Source organism: Phascolarctos cinereus, unplaced genomic scaffold (assembly GCF_003287225.1).
Source record: "Phascolarctos cinereus isolate Bilbo 61053 unplaced genomic scaffold, phaCin_HiC Scaffold_726;HRSCAF=1367, whole genome shotgun sequence".
NCBI lineage: Eukaryota > Metazoa > Chordata > Mammalia > Diprotodontia > Phascolarctidae > Phascolarctos > Phascolarctos cinereus.
In genome coordinates this window covers 156,172,908-156,194,235 of record NW_027556098.1, presented here as the reverse complement: position 1 = coordinate 156,194,235, position 21,328 = coordinate 156,172,908, and the positions used below count along the sequence as shown (strand labels likewise).

General features: G+C 36.5%; 1 protein-coding gene across 4 annotated transcripts in view; it reads right to left on the bottom strand.

The window, feature by feature from the left end:
- Nucleotides 1-319: 319 nt before the first annotated feature.
- Nucleotides 320-21,328, bottom strand: part of UBXN4 (UBX domain protein 4) — a 41,578-nt gene continuing 20,569 nt past the window's right edge. Inside the window, exons 7-13 of one of the 4 annotated variants that reach the window (XM_021009454.2) lie at nucleotides 15,436-15,490; nucleotides 14,183-14,368; nucleotides 12,600-12,727; nucleotides 12,138-12,240; nucleotides 6,212-6,343; nucleotides 3,926-4,128; nucleotides 320-990 (exon numbers count right to left, since the gene is read on the bottom strand). In XM_021009454.2, coding sequence (XP_020865113.1) covers nucleotides 846-990; nucleotides 3,926-4,128; nucleotides 6,212-6,343; nucleotides 12,138-12,240; nucleotides 12,600-12,727; nucleotides 14,183-14,368; nucleotides 15,436-15,490 — 952 coding nt within the window. In that variant the 3' untranslated portion in view covers nucleotides 320-845. The remainder of the gene's footprint in view (nucleotides 991-3,925; nucleotides 4,129-6,211; nucleotides 6,344-12,137; nucleotides 12,241-12,599; nucleotides 12,728-14,182; nucleotides 14,369-15,435; nucleotides 15,491-21,328) is intronic. The other 3 variants (XM_021009455.2, XM_078146831.1, XM_021009457.2) reach the window with 3 other exon arrangements.

The window sequence follows — 21,328 nt, the reverse complement described above, 5'->3', positions numbered from 1 at the left end:
TTCTACCAAAGTAATTTTTTAAATGAATTATAAAAAGCCAAAAGGAAGAACTTAAAGAAACTGCTAATAATAATAATAATTAAAAAAAGTTGTATCTGTGCTGAGGATAAAACTAAAAGGTCTATAATAAATGGCAGGCAAAGGGAATTGTAACAAGGATATATTATCCATGGCCATTGATGAATCTCTTCCCCTAGAGATATTTAAGGAAAAGAAGTTTATCCACATTATTAAGACTGGTAGATAAGAGACAGGGAAGCCATGTAAACACAAAAGCCCTGATGACTAAAAACTTTTATACAGAAATACCAGCAATCAATTATTTTGGAAAAGATTTTTATTTAGCATTTGAATAACAGATTAAAAACTACAAGGTTTGGCTTGCAGTTGCAGAGCGATAGAGAAAAGTTAAACATAAATTATCATCTGATTGGCTAACTAGAATACAATGCTTCTGACAGAAAGTCAAATTATTCTGTGGCTTACAGTTGTATGGGCTCCAAGATTTTGGGAGCAAACCATCTATAAAGTGCCACCTTCTCAGCACAGTTGGGCTTGTGAATGTATGAAATACTGAATTTGAAAGCTGATGGAGATTTTATGAATCCTTTTGATTCTCTGAGCTGGCTGTTGATTACCATATGCAAAATCTTATTTGTCAGCTATACTATCTCTTGACTTTTCTGAGTTAGGCAACTTGAACCCATACCCTCTAAGCAAGAATAAAGAGAGACATTATAGAGACCTGTCAGTAAACCATACAGCAGCCCCACTTGTCCAGTAGAGTTTTAGTTGAATTAAATCATAAGAGAAACAATGATTATTGCCATGTGTAACCTGTCAAACTACATTTGTTGGGTAGAATTTCCATTCCAAGTGTTGTTTTCATCTTCGCCATCATCTTGAGTCCTCAATCTATATATTTTTCCTTCTTTTTTGAAGTCTTCACCACGTTTTTCTAGCACTCTTTTCCTGACCCCTTCCCTGTTACTCCAAAAAGAAAAAAAAAGGAAGATGCTATTTATAACAAGTACTACTTAAGTAATAATATAAAAACTAAAAAGCATCCTCTGAGATTTCAATTAAACACCAATGACAACCAACAACAGAATCTTCCATTATAAGTTAGCACTTGGGTTTCAGTCTTAAGGTCTAGAAAGAGATTGTTTGATATGTATCAATAGCACATAGTCCCTGTAATTAGTATCCACACTGCCTAACTTTGAATTTTCTAAAGGTGTCAATCAAATTATGAGGAAAATCTGGCCTCTTTTAAAATGACATACTTTTAACTGACTTCAGAGGCAAAAGCTCAAATTGTCACTGTAGTTTACTCTGGCATTTTAACTACCCCTTATGTTTCACAAAACAAGTTACATACCTCTGTGAAAGAACAATCATGAGGAATTTTAGTTAGTCAGGGAATGGGCATGGATATTTCTAATTCAAAGTCTTCAGTAAATATAGAGACAGTCAATTAGATAAAGAAGGAAGCATCTGGGTTCAAGTAAGATTAGTCTAGAAAATCTTTAAAGTCCTTCTTCCTGTTCTAACATTCTACTATTGTATACCTACGGGCACAACTTGGCCAATGTTAGCAAACACCCTGTTGCACTATTAGGAAAGGTGAAGACAAATTTCAAAAACGAAAAGAGTGAAGTATCATAATCAGGCATATCCCATAGCCAGAAGAGTTTCTAGAGAAATCATGAGCTTTTACAGTCATAGGGCAAAGAATATACAGAGTTGATGAGAATCAATGGGATAGTGAAGATATTTCACATAGAAGAGATTTCAGAAAGATATTGAAAATAATAAGAATGCTAACTTTCTTAGAAAGGATGCTGTCTGAATGACAAAAATTCAGAGAAAAATAAGAAGAGTTCAATCAAGTGATATGGAATGAAGAAAGCAGATCCAAGAGAACAACGTATGACTACTACAATGTTAAGAAATAACAAAACTAAAAAGCAAACTCTGAAAAGCGTATTGGGTAATCTTGGTCCTGGAAAACTGATAATGAAGCACATACACCCCTTCTCAGTATGAAGAAGTGACAGCCTAGACAGGTGAAGGACTATTGTTGTAGAATGCAGTATAAGCTGTCAGATGTGGGGTTGTGTAGGCTGGATCTCCTGAAATATTTTTTGCTCCAAAGAAGGTTCCAAGTGTGTTTGGAACACAGGGAAATGATCGTGGTGTTAAAATAAAAGGCAAATGTAAGAAAAAAGCCAAACAACTCTAAATTTTGCTTCATATCACATAAACTGGAAAAGATGACACAAGTCAGGGATCATCAATTTTGGAAGGGCTGTGGAATGAGAATGATGCTGATTCACTGAAGACCGAGTTCATCTGTTCTGGATTTCAATATGAAATCACGCAAAAAAGTGACTGTACTTGTCCATATTCTATGACTTATCAAGCCTACTACTGGGCACATACCTCAAGTAAATGAAGGGCAGAAAGGTCTACCACAGACCAAAATATCCCTCACAGCGCTCTTTCTGGTGGCAAAGAATTGAAAAACAAGGTGGGTACACATCAACTAAGGAATGGCTGAGCAAACCATGATAAAGAAATGTAATGGAATAGCATTATGCTATAAAATGATGAAGATGAGGAATTCTGAGAATCAGGGAAGATTTACAAAACATTAGTGTAAACAGCTATACGCAATGACCACAACAATATAAATGAAAAGCTCACTACAAGGAAGCTGAACTGAGGAAATAAAAAACCAGTGAAGGTCCTAGAGAAGAAATAATGAGACATCGTTCCTTCCTCCCAGCAGAGAGACAGGACACTGCTAGGAAAGAATACTGTACATGCTGTACACTGTATTAAATGGGATGCATGGAATGGATATCTTTGCTTAATTGTTTTGTCACCATCAATCAATGAACATTCACTGAGGACCTACTAACTTAGAAGTAAAGATAAAAAGAACAAAAGCCTTGTCCTCAAAGGACTTCCATCCTACTGGGAGGAATTAACATGTATACATATAAGTACATACAAAAGATATACAAAGTGAACACAGGATGACTTGGGGAGGGCCTGGGAAAGGCCATCTGTATAAAGTATACTCATGAAAGTGAACTGTGAAGGTCAACAGGAATACTAGGAAGCAGAGGCATGAGGATGGCCCATGCAAAGACATAAAAACAAAAGGAGGAATGTTGCCTCCAATGCACAGCAAATCAGCCTGTTTGTCAGGACTCCTAAGAGTATATGAGGGGAGAATAATAAGCCTGGAATGGTAGGCTGGAGTTAGTATGTGAAGGGACTTGAGTTTGTAAAGTGAACAAAAGGCCACTGAAGCCTGCTGAGCAGCGGGAGGGACACGGCCAGACATGTGCTTTAGAAACACTGGTAAGTGCCTTGACCTTTTACTTTTGCAGCTGTGTGGAGGATGCAGTGAAAAAGAGACACAACAGAGATGGGGAGACTTATAAGGAGGCTATTGCAGTAGTTCAGATGAGCTGTTACAAGACCATTGACCAGGGTGATGACCACATGAGTGGAGAGTAGGGGACATATCCAAGAGACACTCTGGAGGGAGGAGCAATGTAGGGTTTCAGCAAGGAGGTAAACATTACTCCAATGTTGTGGACCTGGCTAAGAAAAGATGGTAGTGCCCTCCACGGCAAAATTCCATCTGGAGGGGGAGGGCTAAAATGGCTACTACAAAGATAAATACATCAATGATATATATACACAGATATGTATACATAAATATTTTTTAAAAAGAAAATGAAGCAAAAGTTGAAATAAAATGTTTGGTTTTTCTTCCCAGAAGCACAAATACAAAGGAATGGAAGAAAGAACTCACAGCCATACTGATGCTTTCTTATAAAGTACAGCATTTCTAATGTTGTAAAATTTCCCTAAGTATCACTGCAAACAAGGAAAAATTAAATACCTGTTTTCTGAGCTGCTAGATGCTGTGGGGTTTGTGTGCTCCAAAGTTGCTGATCTTATTGAAGTTTGAGGAGGAGGAGGGCTGGTAAATAAGAAGTTGCTAATCAATCTCCATATAGCAAAGAATGGGTAAAGTACTGTTCCCAAAAACTTCCAGAGTTCTCCACCTGATGACTGTACTACAGATGCAGCTGGTCTTCCTGCCTAATAATTAAGAAACAAAAACATGGTTAAGTATAGCATTTTAGGTGTATCATGGAGAATTATAAACAAAATTACATCTAAATAATAAATGACCCTTGTAAAGAAAAGACTTCCATGTACAGAACATCATTCTGGTTTAGGGAAAGGAATTAGATTTGAGATTTCACTGGTATGGGTGATAATTCTCTCTACCACATCAGGCACCTTCTACCACCTTCTCTGCAATTTGTAGTTTTACAGAGTTGCTGAGGACCCTGAGAGGTGAAGTGTTTTGACCATGGTCACTATGTGGGAAGCAGAATTTGGCATCTAAGCCTTCCAGGCTCCCCAGAGCCAGTTTGTTTTTATCCACTATGTTAGACTGTGAGCACCTTGAGACCAGGGACCATGTTTGTGCCTTTCTATGTATCCTTAGTGCTCAGTACAGTGCCTAGCAACTAGTCAGTAGTTAATAAATATCGCCTGACATATCATACTGCCTCTCTGGTTTACCATAAAGAAGCAAAAATTGTCTCCCCACCCCCCAAATAGCTAGGCAATAGTGGATCTTGCATTCTCTAAAGGCCGGCAGACAATACCAAAAACACACAAAAAATAAGGAAGTACCTCTTCATAAATGAGAAAGCCAAGACTTCTTGGAGTCTTTAAGAAAACCAAATAAATTTTGTGATGCAAAACCAGTATAATGACTTACAAGTGGTCCTGACTAATATTAGATAGAAAGATTTCAAACATTAGATCATAAAAACTCCTGATTATACAAGATTTAAGGAATGATCTAGGCATCTAGGTGGGACAACAGATAGCATGTTGCACTTGAAGTCAGGAAAAAACAAGTTTAAATCTTCTCTCAAACACTTACTAGCTATGTGACCTTGGGCAAGTCACTTAACTTTTTTACCTTCAGTTTTTTCAACTGTATAATAGGTACCTACACTTCAAAGAGCTATCGTAAGGACAAAATGAGATAGCATATATAAAGCACTTTGCAAACCATAAAGCAATTTTCATCCTTCATTTTCAAAGAGGACCAATGACATCATGCATGATGTCTTGACTTTCTTGTGAACTGGATTTAAGTGAGGCAGTTTTGCAAAGCCATCAGCCTCATTCTCTCTTCCAGAATTATCCAAATCTAGTGGCAAGACAAAAGTCAAGATGACTGGCAATGGTCTGGGATGCAGGGAATGACCCTGGCATCATGCAAGCACTATGAAGGCTAGATGTTACTATCTAGACACTTTGCCTTCTACTTCTCCGCTCTGATGACTGAACTCCAGTCAATTCTGTTTTGCATCCTGCAAGCTGTTCTGATCAAAAACTATAGTGGCAAAGAATTATGGCCAGTCTAGGGCTTAAAAAAACCAAGCATGAGATGTCACAATGGTGACCAGAAATTCCACGGTGGTACTTAAATTTCCAGTGCCATCTTACCCCAAGTCACAGAAGTGCATTTTTTTCTTCCCTCTCACATGCATTCAAGTCATACTATCAAAATAGTTTGAAAAGAAGATGTCTGGAGCACTGAAGAGCACCACTTGGTGCTGGAAGCAGGCTTTACCTGAGGGGTCCTTCAGCTTTCTCTCAAGCACCACAGTTCCAGTATCTGATCCAAGTCAGACATCACTTTGCATGGGCATTTGATGTAAGACAAGCTGAGCCGCTGACCAACAAGGTTTTTGCTTGTGAATATGTGGCTCAGAAAGTAGCCTGGTCCTTTTTGAGCCTTCCCAAAACTTCTCTAAGGAGCTTTACAAAACCTGAGTAGTTGAGAACCAATGTCTCATGGGAATATACTGTCCTTTAGTTTCTTTGTTTTATTATTTCCTTGAAAGCTGATTTTTTTTTCTGATTTTCAAGTATCTGTGTTATTCTTACAGCTAAAACATTTCTTGAGCCCTGGGTGAAATCTGAAATTTCTGATCATTGGGAATTTAATTATTTGCTTTAGCACTATATTACCAGAGACAGTTAACAGTGGACTAACCCACCAACAACATATGGCCAAAATCCAGTTTCTAGATGAAGAGGAATAAAATAGTAAAGGTAGACAGACAGATTAGACAGATAGATGTACACATACTGGTAAGAGCACCACTGAAGCACTTGGTGCAAGCTCAAGTTCCAATAATTTCTTTCTGTAATCTTCTTTGGTAAATTCTCTCCTTGGAAACATGGTGGCCAAAGAAAAATTGCTGTACATATTACCAACCATCTGTAACATAAAAGCATTCGGAAATGTATGTCATACAGTATGATAAAATTTATTTTGGACATATGCAAAATTACTGTTTGCCCTTATCAGTTCTTCTTTTAAAATTAACCAAGACAAAATAATTGTCCTCTTAAACACATCCATAAAACTTTTCTGCAGTCACACTGAAATTTAATGGAAAATTCACTCTTCTGCAAATATCAGAAAAAGACTTTTGTGTAAGCTTAAAAAAATGATAAATCATAGCTCCAAGAACTACGTAACTTTAACAAAAACAAGGACATGATAACAGCTCATGAAGCCTTTTAATAGTCAGGCACTCTGTTCTTTAAGAATTTAATCTATAACTTCCTTTAAAGCATCCAATTGTCACATTCAATTATTAGAATTTTCACTATTTTTTGGCCATTTTGTGAAAATGATACCTCGATCAAGAGTTAGAGCTACAGACTAGGCTACAGTGGCTCCTGCTGAGGTGTTTTAGGTTACCCAACAGATAAATGGCCAAAACATTATCAGCAAACATTCTCAAAGGATTAAATTCAAGGTACCAACAACTATATGAAAAAAGGCACTAAATCACTAATAATAAGAGCAATACAGATTAAAACAAGTCTTAGGTTCCACCTCACACTCATCAGATTAGCAAAGATGACAAACAGGGAAAACAATCATTGTTGGAGGGGTTGCAGGAGGAGCCAGGCACAGTAGCATGCTTTTGGTGGAGTTGTGAAATGGACTAGACATTCTGGAAAGCAATTTGGTACTATACTGCATACCCAGTGACTCAGTGATAAGCTTAGAAAACCCCCTCCTCACTCAAGATTTAAATAAAAAGGAAAAGTACTCATGTACAAAAATATTTATAAATAGCATTTCTGTTGTAGGAAAAAAAACAACTAAGAAAGTGCCTATTGATTGGGTAATGGTTAAATAAATTATGGTATATGAATGCAAACAAATATTGATTAAGTACCTACTATGTTCACAGCACTGTACTAAGGGCTATGGATATAATAAAAGGCAAAAACATGGTCCCTGCTCAGTAAAAAAAAATATCACATTCTAACAGGGGATACAATTTGCAAAAAATTATGTATATATACAAGATAAATACAATGTAAACGGGAGGTAATTGCAGTGGGAAGGCACTGGTAGTAGGAGCTGGAGACTTCAAACAGAAGGTGGGATTTGAGCTGAGTCTTGAAGGAAGACAGAAAAGCTAGGAGGTGCAAGTGAAGAGAGAGGGCATTCCAGGCATGAAGTATCTCGTGCTGGGGACAGCAAGAAGGCCAGTGCTGCTGGATCATAGAGGGAGTAAAATGTAAAGAACAAAAAGATAGAAAAGGCCAGACTGTGAAGGGATTTAAAAGCCAACCAGGGAATTTTATCTTTGATTCTGGAGGTGATAGAGATCCACTGAAGTTTATGTAGTAAAGGGTAACATGGTCAGATCTGTGCTTCAGGAAGATCACTTTGGCAGTTTAAGATAGACTGGAGAGAGACTTAAGATAATGAGATGAGGAGATCCTGCGCCAAGGTGGTGGCTACATGAATGAAGAGAAGGGTATATATACAAGAGATATCAGGAAGGTAGAAATGAACAACTTGACAAAAATTGGATATGAAATGCAAGTGAAGAGTGGAGAATGACACCTAGGTTGCAAGCCTGGATGACTGGGAGGATGGTGGTGCCCTCAATAGTAAAAGGGAAATTCAGAAAAGCAGAGGGTTTGAAAAAAAGATAACAAGTTGATGTTTTTCTAGACATGTTTAGTTTAAGATATCTAAGGGATAGTTTGTCATGTGAGACCAGAGACCAGAAAAAAGTGTAGCGGGGCTAGATAAATAATAGATCTAAGAATCAATATGATAACTGAATCCATGGAAGCTCATGAGATCACCAAGTGAGACAGTATATAGAAAGAAAAGAGCCAAGGACACTTATAGACACCCACAGTTGGTGGATGTGACCTAGAAGAAGATCCAGCCAAGGAGATAGAGCAGTTGTCAGACAAGCAAGACAACAGTGTTACAAAAATCCAGAGAAAAGAGAATATTCAGAAGATGAGGTAATCAATAGTGTCAAGGGCTGCAGAGAGGTCAAAAAAGATGAAGCCTGAGAAAAGACCATTAGATTTATCAATTAAGAAGGAATTCTGGAGCAGTTTTCAGTTGAATGATGAGATTGGAAACCAGATCACAGAAGGTATTTGGAAGATTGAGAGGAAAGGAAGTGGAGACAGTAAATGTAGACAATTTTCTAAAAGAGTTTAGCCACAAAAGGGTGAAAAGATATATGATGACAACTAGCAGGGATGATAGGTTCAAATGAGGGGTTTTGTTGTTGTTTTTTGTTTGTTTGTTTTGGGGGTTTTTTGGTTAAGCAATTGAGGTTAAGTGACTTGCCTGAGGTCACACAGCTAGTAAGTGTTACGTGTCTGAGGACGTATTTGAACTCAGGTCCTCCTGACTTCAGGGCCTGCGCTCTATTCACTGCACCACCTAACTGCCCCGAGGGTTTTTTTTTTAAATATAGGGAAGACATGAGCATGTTTATAAATAGGGGAACAGCCAACGGCAGAGACAGACTGATGATTAGTCAGAGAGTAGGGATGAAGAGAGGGCAAAATCTGATGGAGAAGTTGGGACAGAATGAGATTAAGGATGTGTATACGGAGGGGTTCGCCTTGGCAAGGAGAAGTTCTACCTCTTAATGTGAGATAGAGGCAAAGGAGGAGATAGCAGAAAAAGACAACTGAATATAGTGAGCTGAAGAAAAGGGGTGAATGGCCTCAATTTTTCAGTTAAGTATGAGGTAAGGTTCTTAACTAGGAGGGTGGAGAAAAGGAGGCTAATGGGAGACTTAAGAAGGGAAGAAAAAGTATGGCATGGCCACTGTAGTAAATGGCATAGTGAATTGATTAGAGGTATAAAAAGACTGCCTTGCTGTAGTGAAGGCCTAGTTAAGCTTATGTAACATAAATCTGTAGTGGACCTGGTCAGCACAGTTTCCTTATTTTCTACAGCTCATTACAGCAGCACGTGAATGTAAGCAAAGCAAAGACAGCAGTAATCCATGGTTGGAGCTGTGCAAGAGACAACTGATAACAGGATAAGGGAGCAAGGGACTTGAGTACAGAGGGCAGTGTACAGATTTAACTAGTTCACCAAGGGGCTGAAATGGTAAAAGGAGAAGAGTATGTATTCCACATATGGATGACAGCCTAGGAAAAAACTTTGGGGTAAAGAACTTTAGGGATCAGGGTGAGGATAAAGAACTGGGTTAGTTAGTTACCTGGCAGAGGCAAAGCATGCTAAAAGATTAAGATCAGATAAAGAAATTTCAAAGTTCATGGCAAATCAAGGGTATATCCATTTCTGTGTGTAGAAGTGGAATGGAATATGTCATGGGAAATGAGTAAACAGAGGAAGTGGGAAAATAAGGTATTCAAGGAAATATCGATATGATGTTGGAAGTCCTCTAGTATAAGGGCAGGTCTTGAGGTAGAGAGAACGACTGTGAGCCAGGCAGGTGATCAACTTATTGAGGAAGAAAGGAGTGTAACTTGGGGGTTAGTAGATGACAGCTATCAGAATCCTGATAGGGTAAAAAATATGAATTGAATAAATCTCAAAGAAGGAAAGGATACTGACTCATAGTTACAGATAAAGAGTCTGGAAGTGGCCTTGGATACCAAGTAGTATTCTAACTCATTGAATACTATTGTGCAATAAGAAAAGATATAAAAGACAGTTTCAGAGAAACTTGAGAAGATACTATACAGGGTAAAGTGAACAGAACTGGGAGAACAATTTATATAATGACAACAACACTGTAAAGAAAGACAACTTTGAAAGACTTAATTATTCTGATTCTGAGCAATGACTAACTACAACTCCAGAGGACAAGAGAATGAAGCATGTCACTCACTTCTTGACAGAGAGGTAAAAGGTTCAAGACACAGAAAGACACATACATTTTTGGATATGGCCAATGTGAATTTGTTCTGCTTGACTAGTTTGTTGTAAATGACTTTTTCTTCTTTTTATTTTAATAAGGTTGGGGAGATGTGGAGGAGAGTGGAATTAGCAAAAAAAAAAAAAAAGAAAAGAAAAAAAGGTGCATTTTGGGAAATTTTTTTAAATGTGAGGAAAGAATAGGAAGTTCAAACAAGTGGGACAGATTTGAAATTAACGTCGAATTTATTATATACTTTTCAAAAAATAATCTGAATAGAATAGAGATTCACATTTTCATATACAATTCTGTTTTGTATATGGAAGTGCTCATTTTGGTGTCTGTTAAATCCTCAATGAAAAAATTAAAGTGTTTTAGCACAAGACCAGTAATTGTCTTCAAATTTATATATACCTGTCTTTGAGAAATTCAACAAGTTTTCTTAAGTTCCTCTAGCTCCTTTAAGCTCCTCTAGAATCAGACATCAATATTAATCATCACCTTCATAATATGAGCAAAGTATATTTAAATCACTCCAGATTTCTTCTCTTTGATCAAAAGTATCCAGAAAATAAGATTTCCTTGACCTCTTATGGCATCAGATATCTCTATTTCATATGTCTTGCAAAAAGGAAGAACCTTTTTAAAAGTCTAAATTCTCAATTTATCTTCATGAATATCTGAATGCTCTGAATCCATCAATGAAGTACCAATCTAGAAGCTAAGAGGCCAGCTAGAAAAACCCTCGTCTGTTTTAATCTAAGAATTGAGTTTTTATTTTACACCCTATTCAGTGCTACAATAGCTTTCTAAAAATAAGATCTTAAGGAAGACCGCCAACATGTGTATTTCCAGAAGAAAGGAGATCAAATAAAGATGAGCTAGTTTCAGGTTGATGCTAGATGAGAAAATGTGACTTGCCCCCACTGCAATCTCAAAACAACCCACTGAGTGAAGAGAGCAGCAGCTCAGCTCACCACAGGGAAGTGGCAAAGCTCCTGGGAATGCTTAGCAATCCAGTTTCACTTGGAAACTAGCCACATGAGAACATCCTCTGGGGAAACCATTTTGTTACTCCATAAGTTGCTTGTACTAACACGTAGGAAGAAACATCTTCATTACATATATGCAAAACAGCACCAAATTTCCTTCACAAAACAGGAAAAAATCTGAATGCTAATATAATACTTTGCTCTCTTTTTCAACCAAATGGTACATCCAGAACCAGAAAAAGGGTCTCGATACAATTATGTAACTCTAATCAGAAGCATGTGCTCAACCAACCATACCCATCATCAAGGTCTTGCACACTGCCCTCTGGTGGAACTTCCTGTTTTACTCATATTTTCCAAGCTTGGGATTTTTCTGTTCTTAATAAAGACCTACAGTTTTGGTTCTTTAGTAACTGAGATGCCAACTTACCTGTTGAGGGCTTGCACTGATGGGTTTGAGGATTTAGGTCAGGCCGGGTTTTACCTCCAGCCTGTTCTAAAATCTAAGAGCCACCTACGTCACCTAGGCTCTCCGACCCCTCCCTTGCGCTGCCTTTCCCTTGAGAACAGAAGGGCCCTGAAAGATAACCGGGAAGTGAGGAGACAACTCCGGGGGGACTCCCCCCAATTACTGTTCCCATGAGAAAAATAATTGTTGATACTTTTGCCTTTGCTACTCTGGGTTCTGTTCCCATGGATGGGGTATAAAAACCCTAGCTCTCAGATCAATAAATGGAGCTTATTCTTTACTCACTACCCCTTGGTCCGAATATCTCTTTATCTCTCTCATACCCGCTGGCAGTTAAACACAGTCATGGACACAGGCATCTGAGACACTTACCTGTGCAGCAAACTGTCTTGCTTCTTCTAGAGGAGCATCAGAAGGAAACTGATTCGTAAAGGAAGAGCCATCTGGAAGGCGGAACTGAATTCTTGCAACAGCACTAAGAAAAATATTCGAAGAAGTCAACATAGAGTTCTAATTACATGTTCTCATGCAATTTGCTTAGAGCTAATTAGGGACAACAAGGGTACTAGATGTTACTCAAAACAGATTTTTAAGGTCCTTTCCAGGAAGGAATTTGTGCAACACTTGCAAAGGGCACTACTCAGTGACAGATATCACTGCCATTTGCCAAATCACAGTCTGTCATATCTGGAGCATGGTGTTGGCCAATTAGTAATGGCCACAACACTATGCCACCAGAGCTAAAACCAGCCACATCAAAGCTAAAAGTAGCCCAAATCTGTTCCTTTCCTCAATCCCCTTTACACAAATATTTTTGAGAACATAATAAAGTACCTTCTTTCTCGTAAAGAAGACTCTTTCTTAGCTTCCATTTCGGCCTGTTTGGCCAATAAAGCAGCAGCTTTGGCAGCTTCTACTTCCTCCTTTGTCTTTGCAAAACGTGCTGCCCTTTCTGCTCGATCCTTTAAAAGATCAAACACCAGTTACAATTCATGGCCATATAGTCACACTCACAATCATAAGTTTTAAGACAGAGGCAATATATGTGCATTAGAACGAAGTCCTTTCATATCTTGACTTGAAACGGGGTTAGCATTTTAAATTTTCCCTACATACCAACTGTAAAGGAATTAGAAGGTATTTAAAATAAGCCCAAGGCAGTTTTGGTTCTTAATAAATTTTCTATTTAACTCTGCTCAAAATTATTTCAAAGCAGTCTCAAACTGATATCATCTGACTAGATGTTTTTTCCCCACGAAGGATCCTTTAGCTAAGCCTTGAAGGAATCTAGATAATTTAAGAGACAAAAGTCAGAAGGCAGTTTATACCAGGCTTACGGAATAATTAGTAGCCAGTGCAAAGGCACATAGCTATTAAGATGGCATGCCATATATGAGGAATTAGCAAGAAGGCCAGTATGGCTTGACTGAAACGTGTGTGGAGGGAAGTAATGCGAAATGAGGTTAGAAAGTTAGCTTGGTATCAGGTTGTGAAAATTTCAAATGTAAAGCAGTGGATTTTATATTTAATCCTAGAGTTAATAGGGAGCCACAGGAGTTTGCTGAGTCAAGGAATAGCATGGTCAGATTTGTGCTTCAGGAAAATCAGTAATGCAAAAAAAAAATTGTGGAGGTAGAAATGACAAGATCTACCAAACAAGTAGATATATGAGATGAGTGAAGCCTGGAGAACGCTACCAACACTGTAAACCTCAGTGAATGGAAAGTTAGTGATACACTGGACAGAAAACAGTGTAGTTCAGAAGAGGGGTGGGTTTGAAGGGGAAAGATTAATGAGTTCAGTTTCAGACATGCTGCATTTGAGATATTCATGGGATATTAAATTAGAAACGTCCGTCCACTGAGTAGTGAGCAATGCAGGACTGACTAGAGTTGAAAATATAAATTTTATTTGTAAATAAAATAAGCATCATCAGTAGAGATACTTAAACCCCATATAAGTGAATAAAGTCAACCTGAGTATAGAGAAGAAATACCAGGATGGAGCCTTGGAGGCATGTTGTAGATGATGAAGATCGAGCAAAGACCAAAAGGCAACAATCAGAGAGGTAGGAGAACTAAGAGAAAGCAATGTCACCAAAACCCAGAGATAAGAGAATATACAGGACAGAGTGATCAATAGTGTCAAATGAGTCACAAAAATTAAGAAGGATGAAGAAATTGGTAGTTTATTATTCCCATTTTAAAATGCAGATAAAGAAAATGAGACTCAGAGAGGTTAAATAACTATTCCAGGACCACACACTTACTAAGTGTCAATGATGAGATTCTGAGTCAGGTCTCTTCTGACTCCAGGTATGATGCTTTTTCCACTGTTCCATGCGGTTTCCATTTTTGCAGTCTACCAGGAGGTTAATAAATCTATATGCAAACATTTCTTAAAATTATTAAACTCACCAGAGCAATCTGCTGCTTTATCCGCTCTCTAGCTGCTTTATCTTCTGCTTTCTCCCTGCTCCTCTCCTCTAACATTCTTTTGGTCAATTCTTCTTCCTGCTTTCTTTTGTAGTCCAACATTTCTTTACCAGTTTTCCTTCTATCGATTTCCTTCTTAATCTCTTTCTGGATTGAAGAGAAAATAAGCTATAGAAATCAAAAATAAAAATTTCAAAGTCTCTTTCACAAATTATAGGTTATATATGGATTGTAAACAGAATATTACATTACTATGCATTTTATTTGCAGTGATTTCTATTCAAATGCCAATTATTTACGAATTTTTGTCAACAGTTGGACTGTGATTATGATGTGGACAATGTTATTTAATAGTATGCTTGCTTATAGGTCTTCAGTTTCTAGACTGTCTAATAATCAGGGATAAGGAATGGGGGGAAGGTATAAAGGGGCAACAGAAAACTTGTTTAATATCAGGCCTTGAAAGTGTGACTTTTCTAATCAAATACTTGACGAAAACATGAATAAGGATAAAGAAATAATACCAGCACATTATATTTGTAGTTTGTAAACTTTGTTAATTGCAAAAACTCTGTAAAGGAGCCAGAAAAGGTGAATTTTATCCACAATTTACAGGTGGGGTAAACCAAAGTGAGGTTAAATGATTTTCCTAAGGGCAAAAAGCTGGCTGGTGACAGAGTCCAGAGAAGAACTCAGGATTTTTTACTTTCAATCTAAGATTCTTTCTACTGCCACACTACCACCCTGTTAAAAGGTATATAATGGAATAATTTAGTTCCAAAAAGAAAATGGTACAGTTCTGTAGAAATGCAGTAACAGGAGACAGATCTAAAAGTGACAGCACACGCAACTCAAAAAAAAAAAAAAAAAAGGAAGTGGGATGATGTGTGCTGCCATAGACTACCCACTTTTAGCTGTAGATCCTCCCTGCCCCCTCAGTGGGAAAGCACGATTTAATTTTGGAAGCAAAGGGAAAACCCACAAGAACGTACTCTAATATATGCATAACAATTTTCCAAATAACAAAGAAAAATGAAGATCTGCTGTAGAATACAATGGGATTTAGAGTCTGAAGGTAGTATCTGAGAAATCATCTAGTTCACTGAAACCAAATCAGCAAGTTATTCTGGGTTTAGTCACAAATTAAACGGAATTCACAAAAGTATTCTTCTTAAAGAAAAGCATAATAAATGAGCTATAAAAATCGGATAGCCATCAATCTGTGAACACTTTACCTGTTCTTCCTCTTTCCTTTTCTCTTCTCGTCTTTCTTCAAGTTTTTTTGTTAGTCTACATTTAAGAAAAGCAGGTTAACTGTGTCATGGTATGATATGAAATAAACTTAGGAGAATTTAATTCAGTTAAGAAAATGACAAAAAAATAGATAAATAGAAGTCCTTCTTAGTTCACAAAAGAATAACCCCAGTAGCCACGGCAACACTTCTATGTTTGGCCTCCAAAGAATGCTGTGACCCAATCCATTATTCATGTCTTCAACTGTAATTTCAACATCTCTTGCTTATTTCTAGTTTCCATTAAATGACAAACCTAATAAATGATTATTCTGACATTTTAATATAATGATATTTTCCAACAAATTATATATGCTTATCTCTATGTGTGTGTGTGTGTGTGTGTATGTGTGTGTAACATTTACACAGTAACAATAGTCTATAGCTCTCAGAAATGACACTAAGCAACCTAAGAATACCTATTAAAAGCATGGCTAAGTAAAGTTGCAGGATATAAAATAAACCCACATAAGTCATCAACAGTTCTCTATGTTACCAGCAAAGTCCATCAGGAAAAGTCAGAAAGAGAAATTCTATTTAAAATAACTGCAGAAAATATACTTGGGAGTTTACCTGCCAAGAAAAACCCAGGAGTTCCATATAGTTATATGAAAACAATTTAAAACACTTTCCACACAAACAAAGTTAGATCTAAACAACTGGAGAAATATTTATTGCTCAGGGTAGGCCAAGCCAGTATAATAAAAAGGACAATTCTAACTAAATTAATTTACTTATTCAGTGCCATACTCATCAAACTACTAAAAAGTTATTTTATAGAGCTAGAAAAGGTATTAACAAAATTCCACCTGGAAGAACAAAAGGTCAAGAACATCAAGGGAATCAAACCAAAAAAATGTGAAGGAAGAAAGACAACAGTACCCAATCTCAAACTGTATTACAAAGCATTAATCATCAAAACACTCTGGTACTGGCTAAGAAATAGCGTGGTGGTATCAGTGTAAATGATTAGGTACACAATACACAGTAGTAAATGGCCATAGTAAAATATAGTGTTTGATAAACACAAAGATCCAAATTTTTGGGAAAGATCTCACTATTTGACAAAAACTGCTGGGAAAACTGGCAGAAACTAGGTATAGACCAACATCTCACACCAGAAATCAAGATAAGGTCAAAATGGGCACATCGATTTAGAAATCAAGAATAACACCATAAGTAAATTAGAGGAGCATGGAACTAGTCAGATCTATGGATAAAGGAAGAATTTATGACCGAGCAAGAGACAGACAGCATTACAAGACATAAAATGGATAATTTTGATTATATGAAATTAAAAAGGTTTTCCACAAACAAAATCAATGCAGCCAAGATTAGAAGGAAAGCAGAAAGCTAGGTGGGGAAAGTATTTATAGAATATGTTTCTAATAAAGGCCTCATTTCTCAAATGTATAGAGAACTGAGTCAAATTTATAATACAAGTCATTCCCCAATTGATAAATGGTCAAAGGATATGAACAGACAGTTTTCAGAAATCATCAATGCTATCCATAGTCATGATGAAAAAGTTCTCTAAATCACTATTAAGAAATTTCAAATTACAACAACTCTGAAGTAGCACCTCACATTCGTCAGAATGGTTAACATGACAGAAAAGGAAAAAAACAAATGTCAAAGGGCATGTGGAAAAATTGTGACAGTAATAAACTGGTGGTGGAGTTGTCAACTTATTACAACCATTCTTGAGAGCAATTTGGAACTGTGTCCAAAGAGCTATAAAACTGCATATCTTTTGACCCAGCAATACCATTACTAGGTTTGTATCCCAAAGAGATTAAAAAAAAGAAGAAAAAGGATCTATATGTATAAAAATACTGAGAACAGCTCTTTTAGTGGTGGCAAAGAACTGGAAATTGAGGGGACGTCCATCAATTGGGGAATGGCTGAACAATCTGTAGTAAATAATTGTGAATGAATACTATTGTACTGTAAGGAATATATATAAGAAATAGCAGGATGATTTCAGAAAAACCTAGGAAGACTTATATGATTGATACAAAGTTAACTAAGTAGAGCCAAAAGTACACAGTAATTGCAGGACTGTACAACTTGTGAATGACTTCGCTATTCTCAGCAATGAAATGATCCAAGACAATTCTGAAGGCCTTGTAAAAGAAAATGCTTCACGCTTCCAGAAAAAGAAGTGATGGAAACCGAATGCAGATTGAAAGATACTTATTTTTACTTTATTTTTCTGGGGTTTTTTTGGGTCTATGTTCTCTTTCGCAACATGGCAAATGTGGAAATGTGTTTTACAGGACTTCATGCATAGAACAGATATCAAATACTTGCCTTCTCAAGGCGCAGAGAGGGAATCTGGAACTCAAAACTTACGCTAATTCTTAAAAACTTGACAACATCAAAGCTATATATTAAGGACACTAACTACTAGCAAAACAAAACGCTTGGATTCTAGGGAGTCATTTTAGCCCGCATTCATTCATAAGGCATATACAGTTTTCTAATTAAAACCTCTTGAAAACTACTGGTCAACAAAGACCACTTTGGAAAGTGCCCAAAAAGGGGGATGAGTATCAAGTTCCAAGACATGCTTCCAGGAATTCTACTAACTCTAGATGTGTGGGACTGTTTTTTTCCTGAATTATGATGTGGCTTTGTTATTTGTTTAAATAACTGAGCTTCTCAAGATTCATTCCATCTGCAACCTACAATATGTACATACAAGTTTAACATTTGAATAAATTAACGAATTCTCCCAAAATATCAAATAAACGAGATCACAAATGTAGATCATTCAAAGCAAAAATACTGACCACAAAAACATCAAAATGGTCCTTATACCCAACAAACCACCTGATTCTTCTCAAACAAAATTATACTCTAAGCAGAGAAATGATTCTGTGTCACATATTATCAAGCATCGCATTGTAATCCTAGAAGCAGCCATAACTAAGTTTTCAGGTTTTCTTTATTTCTATGTTTATTTCTTCTAAAATATCGTTAGATATCTGGAAAATTTTATAGATACACAAGGGGTAGTTTTGTACCCCAAACAATCTCCTGTATATCTCATAGTATTTTATTTTCAAAGATAATTTCCCTAGTCAAATTCTTATATGTGTAAAGACTAACATCCATTTCCACAACTCATACATTAAGATTAGTGAAAACCTAACTATTTTAGCGAAATATTTTAATCGAACTAAATGAATTTCCGAAAAAAACCAAAGCTCTTATAAGAAGTTAAACAAATAATCATCTGCCTTATATTAGTCAAAAGCTACCTTGACAGTGGAAAAAATCCCTTCCAGAACAAAAATTTACTGAATTATAAGGAGTTTGAGTACAATTTTAGGGAATAATCTATTCTCTCATATACAAACCCAACCCACATACCTTTGAATTCTTCTCATAGCTTTAACAACATATGCCCCCAAACCTCAGCACACCCTCTTCTCAAAATATCCAGTAATTTTTTTTAATTTAAGGAAAGAATTTCAACAATTATAGACCCACCCGTCCTAACATTCTCTTAACTATATATTTCCATCTGACACTTTTAAGGCGGTAGCCCCTGACTTAAATAATTGTCTTACATTTGAAGAGATTCCTAAGTTAACAAGGTTATTTAGTGGCCAAAAGAACTTTCTTTTTCTGCCCAAAGCCCTGACAAAGTCTTTTCTCTTCTTCCAGCTACAGTCCAGATCCTGGTAAGCATTTTACTTGAATCCTTCAAGTATCTAAAGATTAGTAACAAGCCTTCGCGAGTTTTTTTTTGTTTTTTTTTTTTTGAGGAGTGGGGAAAAGAAGGAGAGGCTTTTCTCTCCATACATCTCTCCACTATTTCTAACAGTAAAATGCCCTGCAAGGAAGGGAGGACAGTGCATTTTCTTTAGGGATAAGACATTAGCATAGAAAACAAGATACTCTATTCTTTCACACAATGTACCAGTGTTGAAACCCTGGTTAGAAGCAACATATGGTGACATTAGAAAGGAAAAAGCAGGTTGATCAGTATCCTAAAATCTAAGAAAAGAAAACATAAGAATCACAAAAAAAGGAGTCAACTCCATTTCTGAGCATTCTACAATCTAAAGAAAAAAGCTGTTCTAAGGCATATTCATTTATATCAAGTGGGGCTATAAAGCAAAAAGGGTAAGACTGCCTAAAAAGAGGAATTTTTTCAGCCTTCAATAGAAGTTGGTACCTAACGTAGGACGAAAACATTTCCTTAGGGTTTTATCAATAATAATAATGATAATAGGACTAGCTGTGTGACCCTGGACAAGTGACGTAAACCTGACTGCCTCACCAAAAAAAACAAAAACAAAAACAAAAAAATAATAATAATAGTAGGATTCAATCCCTACTTTTTACTACTTACTCTAGCCTAGATTTTTACTAAAAAGCTACTAGTCTTGTTTCCCAGCCTGAAATTCTGCAATACCTACTGTTAAATGTCAACTATGCAGGAACTCTTGCCCCACTACAACATCCATTGACAGTGTCCTGGAGCTAGGGAAAAAGTCTATTCTTCAGTAGGTGAATAGTTAACAATTTCCCTGCCAGGGATACAGTAAAATAGGGACAGGAGAAGGTGTGTTCTTTATTCAGTCTACACTTTGGGTGCATGATGAACTAAAGAACATTTTTCAGGCTAGTCTCAGAAACTAATTACTGTTCATAGGATTTTCACAAACAACCAATCTGCACACAAACTTTTGAAACACAATTTGGGAAGTGGGTATTCTCAAACCAAAATGTGTAATGATAAAAACCTGAGGTTTCATATTGAAGGGATTAAAATGGAATAATCTTTCTACTTTTACCTATAACAGATTATTGAAGTTAATATTAAGAATCTGATTCAGGATCAGGGGCCAACTTTTATTAAAAGCTGAAGAAGTCCCTCTTTTTAAGCTGCCTCTGCTTTATAACCCCACTTAAAAAATAGTTCTTTTTCTTTTGGTTGCAGAATTCTGAGAGATGGAGTTGAGACTCTTTTTTTGTGATGAGCTTTCTCCCAGAGCTTTTCTAAGATCTACATGGCATAAAAAAGTTACAATTAATCAAAGTATTCCTAACTATTGATGTTGACTGGATTTCAACTGAGAATAATTAAGTCTAACGAGCATGATGGAAATTCTTCCTATGTCCACTTAAGAAGCACTATTATAGTAACAGAAAATGGAGAATGTGTAATTGGAAAAATCAAAATGCTGGACATTTGTCTGAAAAGTAAATCATATCACTCAAGAAATAACATTTACTGAGCACTCATGGTATGTAGAATACCAGGCTCTGTCCATAGTTACACAATTAATAGAAATTCCTATGCATCTGGTGTTTGTTTATAACCCTAAAGAGTAGAAAAATTAAGGTGAAAATATAGGCAGAAGGTATGGAAATATATGTCCAACCAACTCCAACTACACATAGTTGTTCAAATGCCTGGTATGACTAGACAGAGGTAAAATTAGTCAATGAGGCTTCATGATTATGATAAGAAACATGGCCAAAATATCCACAATCTTTGACTCAAGAGCTCTCACTGCTAGGTTAATATACTAAAGACCCATATACATCAAAATATTCATAGTGGTGGTAGCAAAGAACTGAAAAAAAAGGGAGGGTTAGATGTCCATTATGGGATGTAAATGTAATAAAATATACTGTTATAAGAAAATAAACGTGAGTAATTTAAGAAAGACTTATATGAGCAGATACAGAATAAAGTAAAGAACAAGAAGACAATATACATAATGATTCAAACAATGTAAATGGAAAAGAAAAAAGAAAAAAAAACACCTAAATGCTCTGTAACTATAATGACCAGGCTTGACCCTGAAGAGAT